Source organism: Hemiscyllium ocellatum, chromosome 9 (assembly GCF_020745735.1).
Source record: "Hemiscyllium ocellatum isolate sHemOce1 chromosome 9, sHemOce1.pat.X.cur, whole genome shotgun sequence".
Lineage (NCBI taxonomy): Eukaryota > Metazoa > Chordata > Chondrichthyes > Orectolobiformes > Hemiscylliidae > Hemiscyllium > Hemiscyllium ocellatum.
Genome location: NC_083409.1, coordinates 56,383,750 through 56,408,543, shown reverse-complemented (window position 1 = coordinate 56,408,543; position 24,794 = coordinate 56,383,750). Strand labels below are relative to the sequence as shown.

The 24,794-nt window shown below is 38.2% G+C and overlaps 1 protein-coding gene across 2 annotated transcripts in view; it reads right to left on the bottom strand.

The window, feature by feature from the left end:
* Positions 1 to 24,794, bottom strand: part of efcab7 (EF-hand calcium binding domain 7) — a 96,485-nt gene that overhangs the window by 19,853 nt on the left and 51,838 nt on the right. For both annotated transcript variants that reach the window (XM_060830369.1, XM_060830370.1), the window contains exons 7-10: positions 13,031 to 13,172; positions 8,630 to 8,739; positions 4,113 to 4,267; positions 3,417 to 3,550 (exon numbers count right to left, since the gene is read on the bottom strand). In XM_060830369.1, coding sequence (XP_060686352.1) covers positions 3,417 to 3,550; positions 4,113 to 4,267; positions 8,630 to 8,739; positions 13,031 to 13,172 — 541 coding nt within the window. The remainder of the gene's footprint in view (positions 1 to 3,416; positions 3,551 to 4,112; positions 4,268 to 8,629; positions 8,740 to 13,030; positions 13,173 to 24,794) is intronic.

Genomic DNA, 24,794 nt, shown 5'->3' with positions numbered 1-24,794 from the left:
AACTGGCCCTCCACCGCGGTTCTCCCTTATCTATTTACTAGTTGCATCCACAAAAACTCCAAAAGATTGATTAATCATGATTTCCCTTTCATAAACTCACACAGACTATGTCTAATCCTGTTATTGCTTTCAAAGTGACTTGTTAGCACTTCTTTTATAATAAACTGTATTTTCCCTATTACTGATGTTAGGCTAAAAAGTCTGTAATTCTGTGCTTTTTCCTTTCTACCTCTTTTTTAAATAGTGGGGTTACGTTTGCCACCCTTCAATATGTAGGAACTGCTCCAAAGTCTGTGGTTAATTATAAAAGAGAAGGGCTTAAAGAATGGAGAGACCTAGGCAAGATTATTGATAAAGGCTGATAGATAAATAATAATTGTACAGCTTGAGAACGAGTCCGTTCTGGTGCACTCTTCAGGATTGTTTGATATGAATTGCAAATTTGCAGATCCTAAAGAAAGGCAATAAAAAACCACGTATGTACTTCTCACGACCATATGTTACACACTATAAGGCTCAATGTATTACAGTTGTCAGTTTGTACGTTAAAGGAGAGATCAGTCTGTTTCATAAACATCAGCTTGTCTCCAGTTCACTGTTCATCCTGCCATGTTTGACTGGCACAATGGGAGGGACAACTTTCAGTCACCATTTCAATGGTGCATGTAGATGATTTTTTTGTGGGGTGGATGTAGTGCATTTGAAAACAGTGCCATAAATGGGCTTAAAACAGAATTCAAAACCATAAGGCAGGCTCCTGGGGTTTATAAGTACATTGAATGAGAAATCAAGCAGAATCAAAGTTTGGGAGAAGATTTGTAGCTCGGGTGCTCGTTGTTGTGGTCCTGTTATTGAGCTGGGAATTTGTGTTGCAAACGTTTCGTCCTGTCTGAGGATGTCACCTAGACAGGGGACGAAACATCTGCAACACAAATTCCCAGCTCGGCGAACAGAACCACAACAATCAAGCAGAATGAATCAAGCATCACTTTGTTTTAGCAACCGTATTTCAAAAATGTTAGCCTTGATGTTCTGGATGTAGGTTTGCTCGCTGAGCTGGAAGATTCATGTTCAGATGTTTCATCACCATACAAGATAACATCTTCAGTGAGCCTCCAGACGAAGCATTGCTGATGATTCCTGCTTTCTATTTATATGTTTGGGTTTCTTTGGGTTGGTGATGTCATTTCCTGTTCTTTTTCTCAGGGGATGGTAAATTGGGTCCAAGTCAATGTGTTTGTTGATAGACTTCCAGGAGGAATGCCATGCTTCTAGGAATTCTCGTGCGTGTCTCTGTTTGGCTTGTCCTAGGATGTATGTGTTGTCCCAGTCGAAGTGGTGTCCTTCCTCAAGTGTACGTAAGAATATTAGTGAGAGAGGGTAATGTTGTTTTGTGGCTAGTTAATGTCCATGTATCCTGGTGGCTAGTTTTTTGCCTGTTTGTCTAATGTCGTGTTTGTTACAGTTCTTGCACGGTATTTTGTAAATGGCATTAGTTTTGCTTGTTGTGTCTACAGAGTCTTTCAAGTTCATTAGCTGCAACAAACCAAATAAGCAGACAAAACGCGTCCAGAAATCCTAGTCACTCTCCCCCATATCAAAGACATCTTGGAAATGACCGCCAGACTACTCAGACGCCTTGGCATCATGATAGCCCACAAACCCACCAACTAACTAAAACAGCAGCTCATGAACTTGAAAGAAATGACATCACCAACCCAAAGAAACCCAAACATATAAATAGAAAGCAGGAATCATCAGCAATGCTACATCTGGAGGCTCACTGAAAATATTACCCAGTATGGTGACGAAACGTCTGAATATGAACCTTCCAGCTCAGCGAGCAAACCTACATCCAGAACCTAAACCTGAGCTACAAATCTTCTCAAACTCACTGTTAGTTTTGATGTTGTTAGACAAGTAGGGCCTCACGAAAAGATGCAGTGGCTTCTGAAACTGAAACAGAGAACTGTGAAGTCTAAGTGGGTGGGTGTACTTGCTAGGTGTATGAACAAGGCCAGATGCCTGCTTTGAGGTTTTACAGCTGAGTATTGCTATGAAAAATCCAAAGATGGAAGACATTATTTAGGTGAACAGAACATTGAAAAAAAATTAAATGGAACATTGTGATTTGAAATTCCCATCACTGGGAGATGCTGGGAATATGAAACTTAATGTTTTTAGTGTAATGTTTCTTGTGCAAAAATCTCTGAGGTGTGTTCTCAAGTGCAGAAGGATTCATATATTTTTTGGAAGAGGGAGGAAAATATTGCCCTTTAGCTTAGGACTCTAAGCAGATCAGAAAAGTAGCAAAAGGATATTTGTGGCAGAAACACTCACTCGTATTAAGGTGGTAAATATGGCATTTTCTTACTGAAAATGTTGGAAAAATTCTAAAAAGGGGGTCAGCAGCAATATACCTGTATGAATAACAAAACATCAAAGATTGATTTTGCAGTTTTGAAACATAAGCTGGAAAATGGAGAAATCACCAAACTGAAGTGGATTTACAGCAGCAGTCAGCTGTTTGATTGCTTTATCAAGGAAGGAGTATGCTCTTGAGTAACTATTTGAAATTCTGGAAAAAAATGTTTGGAGGTGTAATATACAATCAAAAAACAGGAACAATTTATGTCTTTTGTTTGTTATTAGCTATTATGGTACACATGTAGTAAAACATAAAAAGAGGAGTTTGTCATTATCTAGCAAAGCCTGTCAGGGTTGCCTAAGAACAAATTGAACTCGGTTACAGGAGTTGGTTATATGTGAATGAAGGGATAACTAAGTGAGAATCTGACTGGGTGTATAAATACATTTTATACATAGGGGGAAAAAGTAATCAGTGGAGTTGGAGTTAATGGTGTGTGGGATGGAATAGAACTCTGACTAGAAAATTATATGCTTGGACCTTATGAACAACATTTAACTTCAGGCATTTAATACTCATACTTTCTTATGAATAACAGTTTTAATGTGTTCCAAAACATGCCCACCATCTAGCTTATCTGGAAGAGTTGCAATAAACGCAAAACACAATAATCTTTAGGAGAACAGAAAGAGAATTTTGACCCCCACAAACCCACCTCTCTTTGAGATTTATCTTCCCCTTCTAACGGTGCACATATTTCTCAATTTCTTCTGCTTTCACAATCAAACCTTTTTATCTCTTGAACTGTCAGCTTCAACAATCTTTCCTTGGAAACATTTTTCAAAATTCTACTATCCTTAAAGTGCAAATGTCTTGCAGAACTTCCCTTTCACTTGTAACTTCCTAGATTTAAACTTCTGAGCCCTGTATTGAAACCCTTAGTCACTGAATAACTCGCTCAGGTGAATCATCAATAATAATGTGTGATGACGATTAGAAGACGAAAACATGAGAATTTCTAGAGCCTGAATAGAATTTTTCATCTCACCTTGGCACACAACCCAGGCTTCTCTGTCACATTTCTCTCCACTGGTCCTTAACTCAAAAAAATTATATTCATCAAAGCTCAGTAGGCCATTGCCATCTAAATCGATGATTTCAAAGATGTCTGACAGAGCAGCTCTATTAAAATGAAAAGACATTTCAGAATGGACAGGTTGTATTATCAGAGTATAAAAAAGAAACAAACTACTATCTCATTCCTTTTAATTAAAAAATGGAACATGTTAGCAAAATGTGCCATTAGATGATACTGTTAAAGTAAAAGTTGCTGTTTTTGTCACATGCCCATGGTTCATCAGAAGCAACAAGGTATTGTGCAGGTATGTTATCGGTCTTCTGCAACAGGCCAAGAGAACTGCAGTGCCATGTCTGAGACATGCTAAGAATACCAAACATTATTACAGCATTACACACTGATTTGCATATGTATACCCAAATACACATAAAATTACAATTCTTTCTCAATGTTTAAAACTTTTATCACACTACTTGTTACTTCTTTGTGAACATAGTTTGAAAATTTGAACTCTTGTCCTCATCCTGCTATCCTTCCATTAGTTCTGCATTCTTGGGCATTTCCTCATTTGCCCATCCAAGTGCTATAAATGGACTTTTCCAACATGAGTATTAATATGGATGTTTCTCTGCCACAAGATCAGACCCATTTAAAAATAAAACCGACCTGAATTCCTTGGTGAGTGCTAGGTTGCCATCTTCTCTATAGACCAGCTTAGCTTCACGTGTCTTTGATTTCCTCCTTTTTCTTAGTCTGCAGCCAGTGGTAAATGGGAGAAGGTGATAAACTCCAGAACGAAGTTCTCCCTTCCAACCAAACTTCTGTGGTATCAAAGTTAGCAGATGTTAAAATATTTTCTTCGTTGTTCTGACCTGCTAACCCCAAAATTCATACACAAATTTATATCAGATTTTCTGCTAGAGGTGACCTTTTGTTTTCTATCTTTTCCTATACCAATAAAGTCTTTACAATGCACAAAATACATAAACTACAATCAGATAACACTAAACTATTTTAGGCTGACTAATCATTACTGAATATTATAATTTTAAAAATGTCTCAGAAAACAATTGGCCAAGAAATGTTACTTGAACTCTTAAACTTCACATAGAAAGGAGGTTAAATAAAATCTCTGCTTCCTTTAAACCCAGTCCAGATGAACTCAAAACAAAAATTACAGTCACAACTTATATAAAAAAGAAGTCTGCAACACGTATAAAGCACAGGAAAAATGGATAATTGGATTAAGTTTAAAAGACTCTTAATAAATCGTAAATTTAAAATTCCATATATTTTAGTGGGTTTGTGATCCTAAATATAGTTATAAATCTTTTGTGGCATCATGTTTTTGATTAAGAATGATAATATACATTTTATATTATGGCAAATTGAATGCAAGGTTTGTGAAATATGAGACAGACATATTGTGCCAGAAACGAATTGAATTACTTATTTGGTAAAGCATCACAAAGCCATCAAATAAAATAGCAGACAATTAAAAAGAAATGAAGTATTAGAAATCCACAGTGATTTATGATTGAAAAGGGAATAGTAGATCACATTATTTGAAAGGAGATTGCATCAGTACACTATCCCAAATAATGATTGACATGCAGTGAATTTCAATATATTCTATTTTTATTTCAAATACTAGTGCAAAGGTGCTTTGCTCCCATGTAGTTTCTAAATTTACAATTCTCTGAATCAGGATGATAGAAATTTTCTAATCAATGATAAATATCAGATATGATGTTGTTTTTCTTAGGGTTGACTTAATTAATGACTTTTTCAGTTTGATCAGTTGTGTTGGGTTTGGATTAGTGTGCACACAAATATTCCTAAAATATAATACTGGTTTTACACTGGTATTTTTTTTCATTCATTCATGGGATTAAGGCTTGGCCAGCATTTACTGCCCATCCTCAATTGCCTACAGGGTAGTTAATAGTCAACCATTAACCAGTTGCTGTGGGTCTGGTGTCATATATATGTTAGACTAAGTAAGGACAGCAGTTTCATTCCCTAGAGGACATTAGTGAACCAGATGGACTTTTCCAAAAATTGGTAATGGTTTCATGGTCACCATTGGATCCTTAGTTCCAGATTCCGGGTCACTTGGGATCAATGTTGACCCAAGCTCAACAGAGATTTTGACAGTTTAAAAATTCACATACACCATACATAGCTTGCTAAAAAAGATAAAATTACTACCAAACCTATAGAATAAAAGTAGAATTGCATAAAGTTTTTTTGGCAGGTTAGAAGATTAAACAGAATTTTAAAAACAGCAAAGAATGACTATAAGCAGGGAAAATTAGACTTCAAGAGAAAACTGGCTAGAAATATAAAACAAATAGTAAGAGTGTCTATGAATGTTTAAAAAAGATAAATTAACAAATTGAGCCTTGGGTTTACAGGAAATGTGTCTGCAGAATTAATAATGGAAAATTAGGATATGTTGAATTGAACTGGCATTTTGCATCAGTTTTCACAAGATTTTACAAGGAACATCTCAGAAATCGCTGCAAATCAAGAAGTGGAAGGAATTGATAAACTCAATGAAATTACAATCACCAGGGAAATGGTACTGAACAAATTGTAAAAGCTACGGGCTGACAAGTCCATGAGGGATTTGTATTGATGGACTTCATTGGAGAGTCTTTAAAGAAGTAGGTAATGAGATAGTTAATGCGTTCGTACTAATTCTCCAAACTTCCCCATGTTCAGGGAAGCTTCCATTAAATTGAAAAATAACAAACATAATTCCTTTACTCAAAAAGGATGGAGAAAGACAGCAGCAAGCTACAGGCCATTTGACTGTTATATTAAAGATGTTAGTAGCTATTATTAAAGATGGCATTGTACATACAAGTGCAAGGTAATTAGACAGAATCAACATTGTTTGTGAAGGGAAATGATATATTTAACAAATCTACTGGAGTTCTTTGCAGAAGTAACGTGCTGCGGATGAAGGGGAACTGGTGGGTGCACAGTACAGATTTCCAGAAAGCTTATGATAAGCTGCCACATCAAAGGTTACTGAGGAAACTAATTGTGCATGATTTGAGGATAATATATTGACATAAATAGAAGATTGGCCAGCTAATAGGAAACAGCATAAACATAAAGGGGTCTTTATTTTAGTTGACAAGATAAAGTGGGCATTGTGCCACAAGGATCAGTGCTGCAGCCTCACCCTTTTCCAATTTTTCTAAATGATTTGAATGAAGTAACCAAAGGTATGGTTGCTAAATTTGCCAATGACGCAAAAATACATGAGAAAGGGGACATAAAGAAGCTATATGTTATGTAGATAGTTAAGTGAGTGACAAAGATCTGACAAATGATGTATCAGATGGGAAAATATGGTATTGTCTACTTAATGGTGAGAGATTGCAGAGCTCTGAGATGCAAGAAGTTGGGTCCCCTAATGCATGAATCACAGAAGGTTAGTATGCAGGTACAGGAAGTAAGATGTAGGAAATAGAATGCTATTGTTTATTGCAAAAGGATTTAAATTAAAACATTCAGAAAGTTATGGTTCAGTTACACAGGGCATGAGACCTGACTGTAGTAGTGTGTACAATATTGGGTTTCATTATTTAAAGAACATAAATGTGTTTGAAGTAATTCAGAGAAGGTTCACTAGACTAATATTTGGAATGGGCAGCCTATCCTTTGAGAAAAGTTTGGACAGACCAGGTGCGTATCCATTGAAGTTAGAACGGCAAGAGGAGACTTGATTAAAACAGATAAAGCCTGAGTGGTCTTCGCAAGTTGGACATAGAAAAAGATATATCCTGTTTGGAGAATCCAGAGCTAGGGGCCATTCTTTAAAAATAAGGGGTCACCTATCTAAACAGAGATACAGACAAATTACTTTATATGAGAGGATCATGACAGTTTGAAACTCTCTTCTTTAAAAACTGGTTGAAGCAGAGACTTTGCATATTTTCAAGTGGTTGCAAAGTTATTGGGGGTGGCAGGAATGTGGAGCAATCAAGTCAGCCACAACCTATTGAACAGGGAGCAAGCCTCAAGTGGCCTACTCTTGCTCCAAATCTCTATGTCTGCATGTACTCAATTGTCAATGGTCACAGGTTAAATTATAGTGTTGAGTGTCTCAACTGGTTAATCTAACAAGTGCATATTATGAAAAGCTTAATATGTCATTTGTAATAAAATGACCAAAATTATGCTAAACATGTTAATTCAGCCAGGAATACTATCTTTTAAATAAAAGGAACTGAACAGAAAAAAATACTTCTGCTATATAGACATCAATGAAACCACATCTCAAAGACTGTGGGTCACCTCATTTAGGGAAGGATGAAGTGCATTATAGACAGTTCATGAAGGTTTCTTAGATTGATAACAAAAAGAGCAGATTGTTTTATGAAGAAAATTGAGACAGATTGGGCTTGTTTTCACTGGAGTTTAGAACAGTGAGGGGTGACTTGATTGGAGCACCTAAGATCCTGAAGAGTCTTGATAAATGTGGATTTGGAAAGGTTGCTTTCTCTTGTGGATGAGTCTAGAAACAAGGCAGCATGGTTTTAAAGTTAGGGCCACCCTTTTAAAACAGAAATGAGATGGGGTTTTTTCTCTCAGAGGATTCTGCATTCTTCAAAATCTTTGCCTCAAACAAAAAGGATCAGTGAATATTTTTAATACGAAGACAGATTCTTATTAGGCTAGGGAATAAAAGTTTGTCATGGTAGATGAGAACATGGAATTCAAAACACAAACATATCAGCTATGATCTTATTGAATGGGTGGGTTGGATGAAGTGCCAAATGGCCTATTTTTGCTCCTAACTCGTAAGTTTGGGATGTATTGAGCCTCACTGAAGATGTATCTAAGCACCCAAAGGGAGAAATAATTTGGGCTTGGCTTTTGCAACATCAACTAAATCAATCATAAAAAGGCCCACTAATAGCCACAGCCAGTCCCAGAGCATGAAAGGAAACTATGACCCAACAAGAAAACAGAATATTCGTGGACAGAGGAAGCAAAGCCAAGTCCAGCTGAAGCATAGTTTCTTTCATGATTTTGATTTCATGCATGATGAAAAACAAATCTGGAGTTATTAATCTCTCTGCATGTCAATGAATTAGTCAAGACAAGTGACTGGCCAACAAGATCACATTTGGAATCTTGATTTCTGAGTTGGCAGTTCTGACCTCTTTTTCTCGTAATTCTGTGACACATACAACTTCCAGAACTTCCGAATCACCATTGTTCCTCAAAACAAATAATGAGGTATCCACATTCATCCAGGAGGATTGCTTTTCTGAGCATATGAAACAAAATGTAATGTTACTGTGACTAAAATACTGCGATATGTCCAACAAAAAGGTATATTGTTGAAAAAAAGTATTTTTTCCTTTTAGTGAAATTTTGTGTTGCAAGTATGTCACATTACAACTGATAAAGATATATAGCATTGTAGAGAAGTTGTTTAGAATTCAAATAATCAAAGATTACAGCATGTTGAATAAAACATTTAAAAATGAATAAGGTGCTCAAAATGGTTGGGGAATCATTTAAACATACTTTACAGGGGAATTATGAGACAAAATTAGTCTGCTTCCATTTCACATCATAAATAGTCTGTCTGAAATTCTGCAGCCATATCAGGCTAAATTCATAAAAAAGATATGAAACTACAGAATGCACATTTCTCATATTGTGAATGATTGAACTGGGTGATTGATGTGCTGCCATTATAAAGATTTGTGAGGTTGCACCTGTCAAACAGAAGGGAACTTCCTTAGGATTAGTAAAATATGTATTAAAAACTCTACATTTTTAAAGGTAACAAAATGTATTGCTCTGCACTGCTTTAGGCTTTTAAATAATACATATACATTAATTTCATGCATTTTCCATCTAGACTAGTAAAATGCAATAAGGATAAAACAGATAGTCAATGTAATACTGTGAAGGCACTGAAGCTGTGGTTACCAATTTTTTTAAGTAGTTAGAAGTTCATAATTGTGTTTCCTTTTCAGAGGCTGTGCCATTCTGCAAGAGATTAGCATTCTTCTTCACTTAAATAGCCATTCTTCAAACCCAGGACATGAATGTCTACAGCTGTTGGACTAGATGGGGCATCACAACCTAGCCTGATTTGTAGCAAGAGGGAAGATACGTCCTGTATACAAGGTTTATAAAAATGATAAACACGTATACGAAAGTATTTAGAATTTTGCTATCCCTAGCGCATGGTGAACACATTTCTGTCTTTATAGATAGGTACACTTTCCTTTAGGAGTCATTGGATAATAATCAGAAGCATAAATCAACTTGGTATTTTCTATTCTAGACATCAGGATGATAAGCTAAAATAACTCAGCCATTACTACGGCAGAAGAAAATGACGTGTATGAAGTCTGAACAAATATAACATGAGGTTCATAAACCACATGAACCGAACTGACTCTTCCCATTCTGACATTAGGCTCTTTAAAAGAGGCAAGAAGCAAAACAAAAGGAGGTATTTCAGTGAGATGAGTAGGTGAGAAAGTTAAAAAGAGAAACACAAAACTTTCAAGATGTAGCTTCTCCAAGTTTACTTTTCGTTATCAAGTTGATATTGCAAGGACAGCACAAACAACATAAGCCTTTGTGTTGCTAGGTGATGTATAAACACAAAATACTTAGATCTGGGGAATACTATTCAATCTGTAGTGATTACAATAAGGTTGGCCAGGTGGATTTCATTGAGTATGAGTTCCCCAACTGGAATTGTTAACTTGGGCCAATCACAGAGTCCTGGCTGACAGAAATAAACAGGAGTCTTGGGATTTGAGGTTTGTCCACATTTCCCTCAAAACTGCTTGAACAATAGGGTTTGGGGATTGGCTTTGTCGCTCCTTTAGTAAAAAGTGAGGTCTGCAGATGCTGGAGATCAGAGCTGAAAACGTGTTGCTGGTTAAAGCACAGCAGGTCAGGCAGCATCCAAGGAACAGGAAATTCGATGTTTCGGGCCAGAGCCCTTCGAGTAAAAAATGAGGTCTGCAGATGCTGGAGATCACAGCTGCAAATGTGTTGCTGGTCAAAGCACAGCAGGTTAGGCAGCATCTCAGGAATAGAGAATTCGACGTTTCGAGCATAAGCCCTTCATCAGGAATAAGAGAGAGAGAGCCAAGCCGGCTGAGATAAAAGGTAGGGAGGAGGGACTAGGGGGAGGGGCGATGGAGGTGGGATAGGTGGAAGGAGGTCAAGGTGAGGGTGATAGGCCGGAGTGGGGTGGGGGCGGAGAGGTCAGGAAGAGGATTGCAGGTTAGGAGGGCGGTGCTGAGTTGAGGGAACCGACTGAGACAAGGTGGGGGGAGGGGAAATGAGGAAGCTGGAGAAATCTGAATTCATACCTTGTGGTTGGAGGGTTCCCAGGCGGAAGATGAGGCGCTCCTCCTCCAGCCGTCGTGTAGTTAACTCAGCACCGCCCTCCTAACCTGCAATCCTCTTCCTGACCTCTCCGCCCCCACCCCACTCCGGCCTATCACCCTCACCTTGACCTCCTTCCACCTATCCCACCTCCATCGCCCCTCCCCCTAGTCCCTCCTCCCTACCTTTTATCTCAGCCGGCTTGGCTCTCTCTCTCTTATTCCTGATGAAGGGCTTATGCTCGAAACGTCGAATTCTCTATTCCTGAGATGCTGCCTAACCTGCTGTGCTTTGACCAGCAACACATTTGCAGCCAGAGCCCTTCATCAGGAATGAGGAGAGGGTACCAGGCAGGCGAAGATAAAAGATAGGGAGGAGGGACTGGGGGGAGGGGCGATGGAGATGTGATAGGTGGAAGGAGGTCAAGGTGAGGGTGATAGGCCGGAGTGGGGTGGGGGCGGAGAGGTCAGGAAGAGGATTGCAGGTTAGGAGGGCGGTGCTGAGTTCAAGGGAATCGACTGAGACAAGGTGGGGGGAGGAGAAATGAGGAAACTGGAGAAATCCGAGTTCATCCCTTGTGGTTGGAGGGTTCCCAGGCGGAAGATGAGGCGCTCTTCCTCCAACCGTCGTGTTGTTATGTTCTGGCGATGGAGGAGTCCAAGGACCTGCATGTCTTCGGTGGAGTGGGAGGGAGAGTTTCTCTGTATACAGCTGTTAATGTTAATTGTCTTGTAAACTGTATTATTTTGTAAAATTTAAAAAAAGGAGTATCAAGAATTCTCCTCACTCTAGGAACTGACTGAGCGAATTGGTCCGAGTCCATGTATTGTACACGTGTAAATAAAGGGTGACTTGGTGACAGGATACCATCCTTTGTGGAGTTATTTCACAGTTTGTCTTAATTCATCCATCCAGAGAAATCCCAACATCTCCACTTTGCAATATTGAATTACTTAAATTATTGTAATTTGTTCTGCCACCAGTACTGTGTCTGCAAGTTTATTCACATAAGATTCTACACCACTCTTTAAGTAAACAGCAACTTCCTGAATCAGTCCTAAAACTACCTGTTATTATTTTGAACCAGCTCATCTACTGTACTCCTATAGTCTAAATCTTGACTAAACACGATAGACTAGATTTTCACTCATGAGACAGGAAGTGGGAACATTTCCAGAATCCATACCCATTTCTAAATACTAATCTTTTATTTTTTATTAATAGGCTTTCTTCATCCTTTATTATTTTTATTTTAATCTTAAAATGAATGTATTTAAAATACCAGAGAGTAAAAGAAAATTCAACAAAATAATCCTCTCAGACTGACCGGCACAATTAAAAACTGGTAAGTTGTAAGGGCTATTTTGACACCTGCTATGCTATGATTTAGTTATAATGCGACTCTAGTTAGATTTTTACAAAATAATGTGAATTTTGAATAATATATAATTGAAGTTTCTTGGATGCAACCTTATTAGATTACAACTAATATAGTGCAGCCTTCCAATATGAAAAGGTTCCCCACCTCTGGCCTAGTTGAAAGAAAATTCTGTGGCAGGGCATAAGGTGCTTAACCCCACAGTGGAAACATCCAGGTCAGAATTGCAAATTGTAGGGTCATTATATTTGATCTCTGAAAATTCCTGGGGACAAAAACAGAGGCAGGAAACCAAAAATCAGGCCCCACTCGCAATTTTTAAAGGCTTCCATAGTCAGTCTGACTGCAAAAATCCGAATGCGCCTGTCCACGGTGACCTATCTGCTTATCGTCAGTTTAGATTGTTTTGGTCTTCCATGTTATTTATGGCAAAAGTCTTGATTGTACTTAGGATGGCTTTGAAATATTCAGCAGCTCTGGCAGCATCTGTGAAGAGTTAATGCTTCATGTCAATGATGAAAGGCTGTTGACCTGAAAGAGTGATTTTGCTTCTCTCCACAAATGCTGCCTCAGAATTTTCAGCATTTTATGCTTTCATTTCAGATTTGAACATATGTAACATGTTGGTTAGGAAATTTTTGTTCTGAGAAGGCATACTGTTCTATGATGCTGTATCTCATGAAGCAAATTGCCCTCTTTTCATGCTGACAAGGTGGCATATAAGAAAATGACTAGCATTAGCTTGGATTGTTTGCAGTATTAAAAATGTCTAACCATAGTGTTAAAGTGTCGCAGAATAGTTGGCAGACTATACCTTCACTTTCGCTGAGGTTTAATGGTCTGATGGTAAGGCAAACATTTGTTGTTTGATGTAATTCCAGTCTATACTGATGACTGACAATTCCACCATCTTCCTCCAGGAAAAAGCATCCCTTTGACCAAGTGTGTTGCCAGTTCTAGAAGGGAAAGAACAAAAATGGAACAAAGACACTGATTTGTTTATCAATTCATGCTCATTCATAAGCACAAATAGTCAACAAATTGTCATTTTTCTTTTGGATACATTGAGGCACAAAAGGGAAACTTGGAATTGTTAGTCATTCGTAGGATCAATAATTCAGTACATTGAATAATCTTACAAATTTCTATACTTAGCATACATATCGAGATCCTCTGTTCAAGTTCTGTAATTTTACAAAAAACACCTCCAAGGCAATGAAAATGCCAACTTCCCAGTAAGTATACATGTTTTTTCAAATCTCAGGGATACAACAAATCAAATGCTCTCGCACATGAAATTTATTCTCGACCTGCAGATTATAAATTTACAGATACTTGACACAAAATGCAACAAAGGGGCATATAGTGAGAAAATACTTTAATTTAAGGCAAACTATTTTGTGGAACTGAGACTTTTTCTTCATTTTGAAAATATATAAGAGTAGAATCTTCTGAAGAATGTGGGCATTGGTGAGAAAGTTGGGAGAATCATGTGAGATCAGCATTGGAGGGTTTCCCTGCCTAGAGCAAAGTGATACTTTCCTACCAAGCTTTGAACAGCTAAGACAAAATTCTTGCTGGTGAGCACTGAGATGACTATTATTGTGCACTGACATCCTATCATTACATCATCTTGCCTCACTTATAGGCAATTTCTCATTTTCCCACCTGACAGATAGAAAAAGATAGCGACAATTCCAGACATTTGAGTCACAGCTATAAAATGGTGACTCCAGGTCTCTGCTTGCTCCTCTGGGCCTCTATCATTCATTACCATAAGAAATAGGAAAGGAATAGGCAATTCGGCTCCTTGAACCTGTTCCACCGTTCAACAAGATCATAGTCAATCTGACATTCCTCACATTCACTTCCTTGTTTTTCCCCTGTAACCCTTAATTCCCCTATTAATCAAGAGTCTATCCATCTCAGCCTTAAATATACCCAAGGTCTCTTTTGGCAAGAAGTTCCAAAGACACTCACTCTGCAGACTGAAGAAATTCCTCATCTCAGTCTTAAATTGGCACCCCTCTAATTTACGACAATGCCTCTGGTTCTCCACCCACCAACAAGGAAGCATCCTCTCAGCATGTACTTATTGAAACATATAGGGTTCTTAAGTTTTACTAAGTCACATCTCTTTCTTCTCAACTCCAGTGAGTAGAGTCCCAACCTGTTTAGCATTTGCTCATTAGACAATCCATCCATACCAGAGATCATCCTAGTAAATATTCTGCAAACTCCCTCCAATGAAATTATATCTTTCCTTAAATAAGGGGACCAAAACCACTCACTTTACTCCAGATGTGGTCACACCAGTATTTCCTACAACAGCACCAAGACTTGGTAAAAACAATGACTAAAGATGCTGGAAACCAGATTCTGGATTAGTGGTGCTGGAAGAGCACAGCAGTTCAGGCAGCATCCAAGGTGCAGCGAAATCGACGTTTCGGGCAAAAGCCCTTACTTCCCTACCCCCATATTCCAACCCTCTTCAAACAAGCCTTCCAGATTATCTACTATACCTATGTGCCAGCTTTCCATGTTTTATTGCAGAAATACCACCAAGTTCTTATGAGTTGCTGCTTTCTGCAGTTTTTTTCTATATAATCTTATCAATACACGTGCAATGAGCAGCGGTCATGCACAACCCCATCCAACAAGCTCCCCAGGTCCCCATCAGCAAAGAAATGTAACAATTACCCTATATCCGACATGTTCAGGGCCAATAAAATTAACAATAGCTAGTATTCTGCCTTCCAAGCAGGGTACCATAAGAGCATCGTGTTTAATTAATACCTTATTAACGATACATCATTTGAGAGGACAGCACAAGAAAATCCATTAAGACTTACAGACAGAAATCAACCATGTTACTCACTGTTGGTGAAATTGAGCCCAATGGATCAGATACCACAAACGAGAGATCGCGGTGAAATTGACAAGCAGTTTAATTAAACAAAGCAATATCACAGAAGAGAAATTGACGAGGCTGACACAGAACTGATTCTCTGCACAAATGGCCAGAATGCTCTTCCCAGAACAGAAGATGGAGGCATGCTTTTTAGGGGTACAACACAAAGGTGATAATTGCAAAACAGTTACAGTACAATGGTGAAAACTATAAAGAGATTAAAACAAGAATAAACTGAATGGAAGGTAATCAAGCATTTGGCAGTAGGAATTCATTTGTAATTGACACAGGAGATTCCAGTCATCCCTGTGAGTGAGTGAGAATGTCCTCTAGAGGATTCTTCATTGTATTTTCCATCTGCACGAATGTGTAAATATCCCTTCTCCTGGCATTCAGGTGTGTCCACTGCGTTCCTCCTGCTAGTGAAGTCTACTGGGGCCTCTCGGTCTGCCTGTTTGTTTTCGCAGTATTGGTTTCAATGGGAAGGGAGCCTGCCCTTCGGGTGTTGGTAAAAACAATGACTGCAGATGCTGGAAACCAGATTCTGGATTAGTGGTGCTGGAAGAGCACAGCAGTTCAGACAGCATCCAAAGTGCAGCAAAATCGACGTTTCAGGCAAAAGCCCTTCATCAGGGTGTTGGGACTGCAGTACTGATGTGGGCTGGGAGCCGATAGTGAAAGCTGTTTTAGAAAGGGTATTCTCTGGTCTGGGGCTGGCTTGGCCATGTCTGGTTTCTATGTTAGCCTGTTGGCCAAGACTGGGGCACTCTGGGTAGTTTCTGTATGTGTTGGCAGGCTCGATTTCTGTGTTTTGCAGGCCAACTTCTGTTTTTTATGTGGGCATGCTGTGGGTGAGCAGAGTGGCAGATCTTTTTCCCCCCACATTTACCAAACAAAAACCACAGCTGACTGCTGCTAAGCTTCAGTCCGTAATATTCTGATTTGTTTCAGGTTTTATGCCATACACCACGAAAGGTAATGGATCATCTCCTTGCCTCAACACATAACACTTTGAAATTATGTACTGTGTTTGTCTGGCTTACTCACAACAGTTTCTTGAGGCAGTGTGACTGAGATAGGGAATTCAACATGAGATGATAAACATAGAATTGAATCTAAATGTCTGCAATGTGTGACACTGTATTGGAGATTTGATTCACTGATATTGAATTTGATAGACAATATGCTCTCTTTGAGACAACACACTGAACAAGAAACTGTTGACCATGTCCTTTTGTAAGACAGTTAAGAATGAAATTCAGTGGATTTTATTTTGAGCAAGTCTGTAATGCAGGATTCTGAACTCGACAGACTAGCCCATGGGATGTGCACTAAGACAAATATCATCAGCTGTTGGAGGATGATCAATTCGATAAGAGATGTTTTTTGGTCTGCCCAAAATTTAATAGTCCTATGAAAAGAGCTGTCCATGACTGGCAGACTGGCACATTCCAAGGTTTAGGAATAATGCTATGGAATGCACAAAAGCCTCAGACAGCCACCAAAAAGTCTAAATGAGGAAAGCCACGGCCTATACCCCTGCTGTCCTCATACATAGGGGGCCAGGATTTATGTAACCCCCCCCCCCAAAGTTATATTCTTTAAAATGAATTGTACATTGTAAATGGGAGCTGCAAATGTGGTAGGACATTGCAAATTGTATATGAAGAATTTGAACCATATTACACTTTATGTAATGTCAAATTTGAACGGTTAATTATATATTTTTATGTATTTTATGGATAATGCGTATTTTTTGGGGAGAAAATACTGGGGTTAAATCTGTTAGAGGCACAGTATTTAGAATGCAGCATTTATTTTCTAGCATTTCATATAATGGTAATATTTTACAACTTAAATAATCTCTTATGTAAACAAAATACACTGGTGCAGCAAGACGCTTCATTGGTTTTGCAGTTGGAAGGTACAGGAATTGTAATACTAACTTCAGAAAGATCCTAGACTATATGGTCACCTCATATTGCTTATGTGAAAGCAATTTATGGTCATAGTTAGTGCGTGCTAAGACTTGTGTTAAGCAAGTTAGAAATAATCAATAAATGGCATAAAGATTTTTTGCTACAAATGTTTAATTGGTGCTAAGAAATATCATAGTAATATCATAGTAATAATAATAACCAGAAACAATACATCATTTGGTGTATTTTTTTCTTGTGACAATATTATCTTTTGATTCATCTAGTTTTGGTATTTTATTATATTATTTGTAAACATTCCCTTGGCTAGCGCAACAGCACAGAGGAGTGCGGTGGTGGTAGTACATGAGGTAACCTGTTCTCAGAATGAAACTACATCTTACAAAAGGAACATAATTTAGTTGGGTAATAACAATTTTACAGTGTTGTGATATTTGCATTCCCTAGGCCCGTCTCCCCTCTCCAGCCATTTGAAAGTATGCTTGGTCTGTCTGGTTGTTCCATGCAGCAACCTCACTGAAATAGGGATCAGAGAAAGAAAATGGCCATATCGGTCTATTGTGATACTCAAGTGTAACTTTCCTTAACCTTGTGTTTTTCTTTTGAAATAAACAACAACTTACTTAACAGTAAAATAATGGCATAAACTCATGCTAGCCTTATCTGTTTCCTTTAGGATTGTTTTTTTATGAGAGTGCTGGGAAAGCTCAATGTGCTCCCTCCCATCTGTTCTTTTGGCCCTGCAGAGGTATTTTCAATAATCCGTTAATAGCCGCTCATAATGCAGATGCTGCCTTGCTAACACATTTAATGTAAGACTGAAATCAATGAAGCACAATGTGGACACTGTGCAGTCTAACTGAAGTTGGCACTTAAAAGCATGTTAAAAGCTTTGCTCTATGAATTCTTTGGTTGCTTGTGGAATTAAATGGAACAAAATGATTGAAAATACATTCTGCATTATTGGGCAGTCATCTCTTAAAATAAAATGTTTGTTTGATAGTAACATCATTCTATTTCCAGTTTTGAAGCCCAGTAAAACATGGTATGTATGAGTCTCACAAATGTCTAGTTCAAACAGACATTGCACTCTTGGAATAAAATGGATGCAGCAACATTGATAAGAAACTGGCTGAGTGACAGGAAACAGAATAGTGAATAATGGGTACTTGTCAGACTGGAGGAAAATTTGTAACGGAGTTCGTCAGGAATCGGTATTGGGACCCATGTTTTTCCTGATATATATTCATGAACACACCATGGTGTACAGAACACAACATCTAAAATTTGTAGATAATACAAAAGTTTGATAAAGATAGTGTTCAACCTCAAAAGGATATAAACTAGTTGGTGGAACAGGCAGACAATTTGAAGATAAAGGCATAGTAGTGTGAAGTGATTCATTTGATAAGTAGAATAAAGTATGGATAAAATTCTAAAGTACTACAAGAGCAGAGGGACTTGGATGTACATGTGGATAAGTTATTGAAAATAGTTGGACAGGTTCAGACAGCAATTCAAAAAGCATACAATACCTTTCACTTTATTGGTAGAGGCTTGGAATACAACAGCAAGGAAATTATATTAAATTAGCAAAAAAACAGGTTTGGTCTCAACTGTAGTACTGTGTGCAGTCTTGGATGGCATGCTTCAAGGATGTGAAAGCATTTGATGTGCAGCGCAGAAAAGAGTCATGAGAATGTTTCTAGGGATGGGAACTTCAGATGCATAGATGGATTGAAGAAGTCAGAACTATTTCTATTGAAGGATATTGAGGGGCAATTTGATAGATCTGTTCAAAATTTTGAGGGATCTGAACAGAATAGGATATAGCAAGTAGGCAATTTTCCACTCATGGATGGATTCAAAAGAAAGGCACAGCTTTAAGGAAATAAACAGAAGAAGAAATAGAAGCATGAGGAGGATTATTTATCACGTATTGACTGGTTCAGATCTGGAATGTGCTGTCTAAACATGTGATGGAGACAAGCTCAGTGAAAGCATTCAAGACGGCATTGGAGTATTATCTGAAAAGGTAAAATGTGCAGGGTTCAGGGGAGAAGGTAGAAGGTGAATTGTTCATTGGGAGAAATGATGCCTACAATAGGTTGAATGGCTTCCTCTTGTGTTGTAACAATTACATGATTCTGTGATAGCAGTATGTTTCTGAAAATTCACCAGATGGCGCTCTAGTCACTCAGATTTCTATTGGAAAGTCAACACATTCCATCCACTGAAGGATATTTCTAACACAATTCATCATGAATGCTGTATTTCTCTGTGGTTGTCAAGAATTATTTTACATGTAAATTCAACAATATGATCTCATATGCAGAATTATTTTTAAAATCAGTCAATCATAACACAGTTTTCTTTTTGCTTGCTTATTACGTAGAATGATGCTCCCCCATTAAGTTATGCTCCTCTTCTTCCTGACTCACGCACAAGGACTCAAAAAAAAACATTAGGAGCAACAATTAGCCATTTGGCTTTTCGAGCATGCTCCAACAGTCACGTCTGATATGATTCTTGCCTCAACTCCAAATTCCCACCTACCTATGATAATTTGTTAATTATCTATAATCTTTGCTCATCACTTTTGACCTTTGTTAATCAAGAATCGATTTACCTCAGCCTTAAAAATATTCAATGACCCTACTTCGATCAGTGTCTGTAGAAGAGAATTCCACAGCCTTATGACCTTTTGAAAGATAAAAATTCTCATTTCCATCCTCTTATATTAACTGCGTCCATTAATTTTAGTTTCTTCCACAAGGGGAAACATCCTTTTAGCACCCAATCTGCCTTGGATCCTGAGGACCTTACATGTATCAATAACATTGTCTCTCTTTCCTTTAAATCCAATGGACACTGGCTCAGCTTGCTCAACCTTGCCTCATAAAACTAGCCTTCTGTCCCAGAAATCAGTCAAGTGAACCTTCTCAGCAATGATTCTAATGCAACATTCTTGCTTAAATACGGAAATGAAAACTGCAGACAGTACTCCAAATGTGGCCTCACCAATGCCCAATTACAACTGTAGCAAAACATTGCTACTTTTATATTGCATTTCCTTTGTAATAAATAACATTACATTTGCCTTCCTAATCATTTGCTATACCTGCATGCTAACAATTTGTGATTCATAAACCAAGACACCTAGATTCATCTGTACCTCAATTCTGCAATCTTGCTCCATTTAAATAATATGCTACTTTGTTGTTCTTCCTGCCAAAGTTAATTAGTTTACATTTACCCATATTAAAGTCTACCTCCTGAATCTTTGCTCACTCACTTATCTATGTGCCCTTGCAGACTCTTTACACTCTTTTCACAACTTACTTCCATATTTATTTTTGTGTCATCAAATTTAGCTATTATATGTTTCGTAGTTTCATCCAAATGTCATGTGCTTTTATGATATCTGTGATTCAAAGGTAGGCAATAGCTAAGTGGTAATGTGGAACAGAGTCAATTCCATGATTTTTTACAAATCTCCCATTGCCTCTTTGTTTTTACTGGCTGAATGGACCTTTTTTTTTAAACACTGCAGTATAGATCCACAGACACAAATGAATCTCAGCTATCTTATTCATATGGCTATCCCTCATGTATAACTTAGACAGAGAACATTTGATTACATTAGATTCCCTACAGTGTGGAAACAGACACTTCGGCCTAACCAGTCCACACCGACCCTTTGAAGAGTAACCCACCCAGACCCATTTCCCTCTGAGTAATGCACCTAATACTACAGGCAGTTTAGCATGGCCAATTCACCTGACCTGCACATCTTTGGACTGTGGGAGGAAACCGGAGCACCCAGAGGAAACCCCTCAGACACGGGGAGAATGTGCAAACTCCATACAGACAGTCGCCCGAGGTTGGAATCAAACCTGGGACCCTGGTACTGTGAGGCAGCAGTGCTAACCACTGACCCACCATGCCACCCCTAATTATTTGCAAACTAATTTACTCTAGAATAATTTGACAGCTAATAAGATCGATCCCTTATGCAATATCTGATGTACTTTCCTGTAAAGATCACTGAATAATAAGAAATAACAATAACCATGTAGAGTTTACAACTCTAGCTCACAAGCATGGAGGCCAATCACAACCATAAGCACTAACTCAGATGAGATCAGTTAACACTGAATTGAAACTAGGCCTTTGGTTTAATTAGCCAAGTATTACTTTAAGCCTTCATCTTACGCAGAACCATATCTTCAATGAAGGAACCACAAGAACATCACAAAAGGAAAAATCTGATCAGCAACAGGTTATTCTGGCCAACGGTCTATTTCGTGAACATACATACTGCCAGCAATCTCACCTGTGAAACAATTGCTGTAACAGTGCATCACCCATCTGATATCCTCTTCACAGTTAACAGCAATGAAATGTGATTGATGAAGTCACCACACTACTTTCATCATAATTTACAAGTAAAATGTAATCTGTTTTAACTCTGCTGAAACAGATAATATCGTGTAAGATCAATACATTATGAACGTCTTTCTTATTTTAAAAATTCCAACATCTGAGACAAAATTCAAGATTAAAAACAAGACAGACCCACAGATCACAAAGAGCAGACAGAGGTTGGGCTGTAATATATTATGACATCGCAATGCTCTAGGCACAACATTATTCACAAAGTTCAGTTTGCAAATGAGCAAAAGAGTGCGCAGATTTTAAATGTGGTTACAGCGTTTTTTTAAAATCAAACTGTCGCCAGGTTAATGTGCCACTGTTTATTTTGAATTTGCCACCAGAAGCTAAAACCACCAACTAAATGTTTTATTATTTTATCCAATCTCGGCTGGACAGGAGTGAGCAGTAACTAATTTGCAAAAAACTGTGATGTGGTAGTTATTTGATAACATAACTAGTTAATTCAGTCTACTTCCCATTGTCCAGGTTTCCATTTCCTAAAATGTTTCACTAACCAGATGATGCAAATAAAACTAGTGTGCAGTTCTTTAACAAGCTTAACTATATACTGCAATAATTTACAACACTTTGCCATATTGTTTAAACAAAACAAGATTTCAAAATAAAACAACACCAGAGCGTTTCTTGCATCAGATGTCTTTTTTGGTAGAAGCTATTACTGGGATAGAATTATCTACAAAAGAGCCTAAGGGGTATAATTACTCGGAAAGAGAATTTGAAATACGATCCCAATGAGACTCTGCATTCAGACATTTAATATAGGAAGCCATGACACCTTTTCTGTTTCATCATATATTTATGCTGCCTTTGTGTTTTTGGGTTGCACTGTAGGGAAGAGAAAGAGGTGTCAAGTGAGATGTGGCTCTGTTATTTCTCTGTGCTGCAGCACTAGAATCATCAATGCACAATTTTTACAGAAGGTCTCCAGGCTCCCATTCACAACCAGAACAGTAACATTTTCCAATTTTCTTTTGGAACATTTACAGCTGTTATTGTACTGAATGCTGAAAGGAAAATCTAACAGAAATTGAGATATGAAGGAAGGACAGAAAAGAAGGGGAAAAAAATCAACATTAACACTACACAAATATTGACTTTACAAAGTCAATATCATGTTATCTTTACCCCTTAGGAACTAAAATGAAAGAGGGTGATTCTAGTTTTGAAACAAGCAAGCAATATGTGTCGTCAATACTGCTTTTCTGTAGTATTTCTTTTTTGATCCCAGGGATCAAATATGGAAACAAAACAGAAAAAAAACCTGTAACTCCAAAATTTGACCTGCTAAAATCAATCGGTGATCAGGCTCCCGAAAAAAGATTCAATCTATTGGTAAATTGTCTCAAATGCAATAGAGATCTAGTACATTTCCAATCCATTTTGTTGAAAATTCCAGCAACCTATAAAATCACTTCCCTATTCTTTCATTATATGATGCCTGAGCCATGCATAATACATCGATGCCTAAATCAGATTCATTTTTTTGCCATTATGTTTATGTCTCAATTTTTGCACCTCTCAAATGTGCTGACTTGTGTTAATGCTCACTTGAATTGACACCACCTATCCTCTACCACTGTGTTTTGCTAGCCATGTTCCTCACCAAGAACTGCAGCATGTTATCACCACCTTGGATAAAATCAGCTAACTCAGCATGGAACATGCATTGAACCTGGGGTTATACAAGTATGGCTCAGGATTACATCACACTAAAGGCTTAGAAATGGTCCCACATTTTATTAAGCTTTCTTCAGTTATTCAGGATCTCATACTCAATGACTAGAAATTGCACAATTTCACCTGGAGCTATTTGGAAATGGATAGCTTGTGGTTAAAGTTTTTTTAACCAGAACAGCACTTTGGAAAAAAGAATAAAAGCATAGACTACTTTCTAAACGGTGAGAAAATTCGTAAAGCCAAAGTACAATGGGATCTGGGAGTGCTAGTCGAGGATTCTCTAAAGGTAAACATGCAGGTTGAGTCCGTGATTAAGAAAGTGAATGCAATGTTGTCACTTATCTCAAGAGGGTTGGAATATAAAAGCACGGTTGTGCTACTGAGACTTTATAAAAACTCTGGTTAGGCCCCATTTGGAGTACTGTGTCCAGTTTTGGTCCCCACACCTCAGGAAGGACATAATGGCACTGAAACGTGTCCAGCGGAGATTCACACTGATGATCCTTGGAATGGTTGGTCTAACATACGAGGAACGGCTGAGGATCCTGGGATTGTATTCATTGGAGTTTAGAAGATTAAGGGGAGACTTAATAGATAATAAGATAATACATGGCTTGGAAAAGATGGATGCTAGGAAATTTTTTCTGTTAGGCGAGGAGACTAGGACCCGTGGACACAGCCTTAAAATTAGAGGGGGTCAGTTCAGAACAGAAGTGCGGAGACATTTCTTCAGCCAGAGAGTGGTGGGCCTGTGGAATTCATTGCCGCAGAGTGCAGTGGAGGCCGGGACGCTAAATGTCTTCAAGGCAGAGATTGATAGATTCTTGTTGTCTCGAGGAATTAAGGGCTACGGGGAGAATGCGGGTAAGTGGAGTTGAATGCCCATCAGCCATGATTGAATGGCGGAGTGGACTCAATGGGCCGAATGGCCTTACTTCCACTCCTATGTCTTATGGTCTTATGGAATATGAAGCTTGCTCTAAGATTGTAGCACGCAAACAGTTGAAAATGATTACAAGAGATGATTCTGAATTCGTTATCATGTGATCAGCAAGTTCCCCATAATTCTAAGATGGGACTACATTGCCATTCCTTCATTGTTGCTGAATCAAAATCCTTCAAACTCCCTTCTTAACAATACTGTGGGTTTACCCACACTTGGACAGCAGCAAATGAAGGTTATTTAGCACAACCTTCTCAAAGATAATTAAGAATGGGCAATAAATTCTGGCCCCGTCAGCCACACCTATTTGATTTGAAAAATGTGTTACTACTTTAGAGGAGTCAGATGCAGGGGGGTGTATGTGCTGACACAGGTAAGTAACAGCTCAATAAAGGAGAAAACTGTTTTAGCAACATTATAAATTTAGATGCCAAATCAATAATCAAATACGTATTGGGATATGAAAATGAATGGACTCAGCAGCAATACCTATTACTCTCAAATAGTCTGCTCAAGATCAGTATCTATGTTTGTTCATGAAGATGGCCACTTCACCAAGATACACCAAATCAGCTGATGTCAATGAACTGTGTAGTATCAAGGCTCAATGCCTTCAGGTCACATGTAGGGATAAGCTAATAAATAAATACTG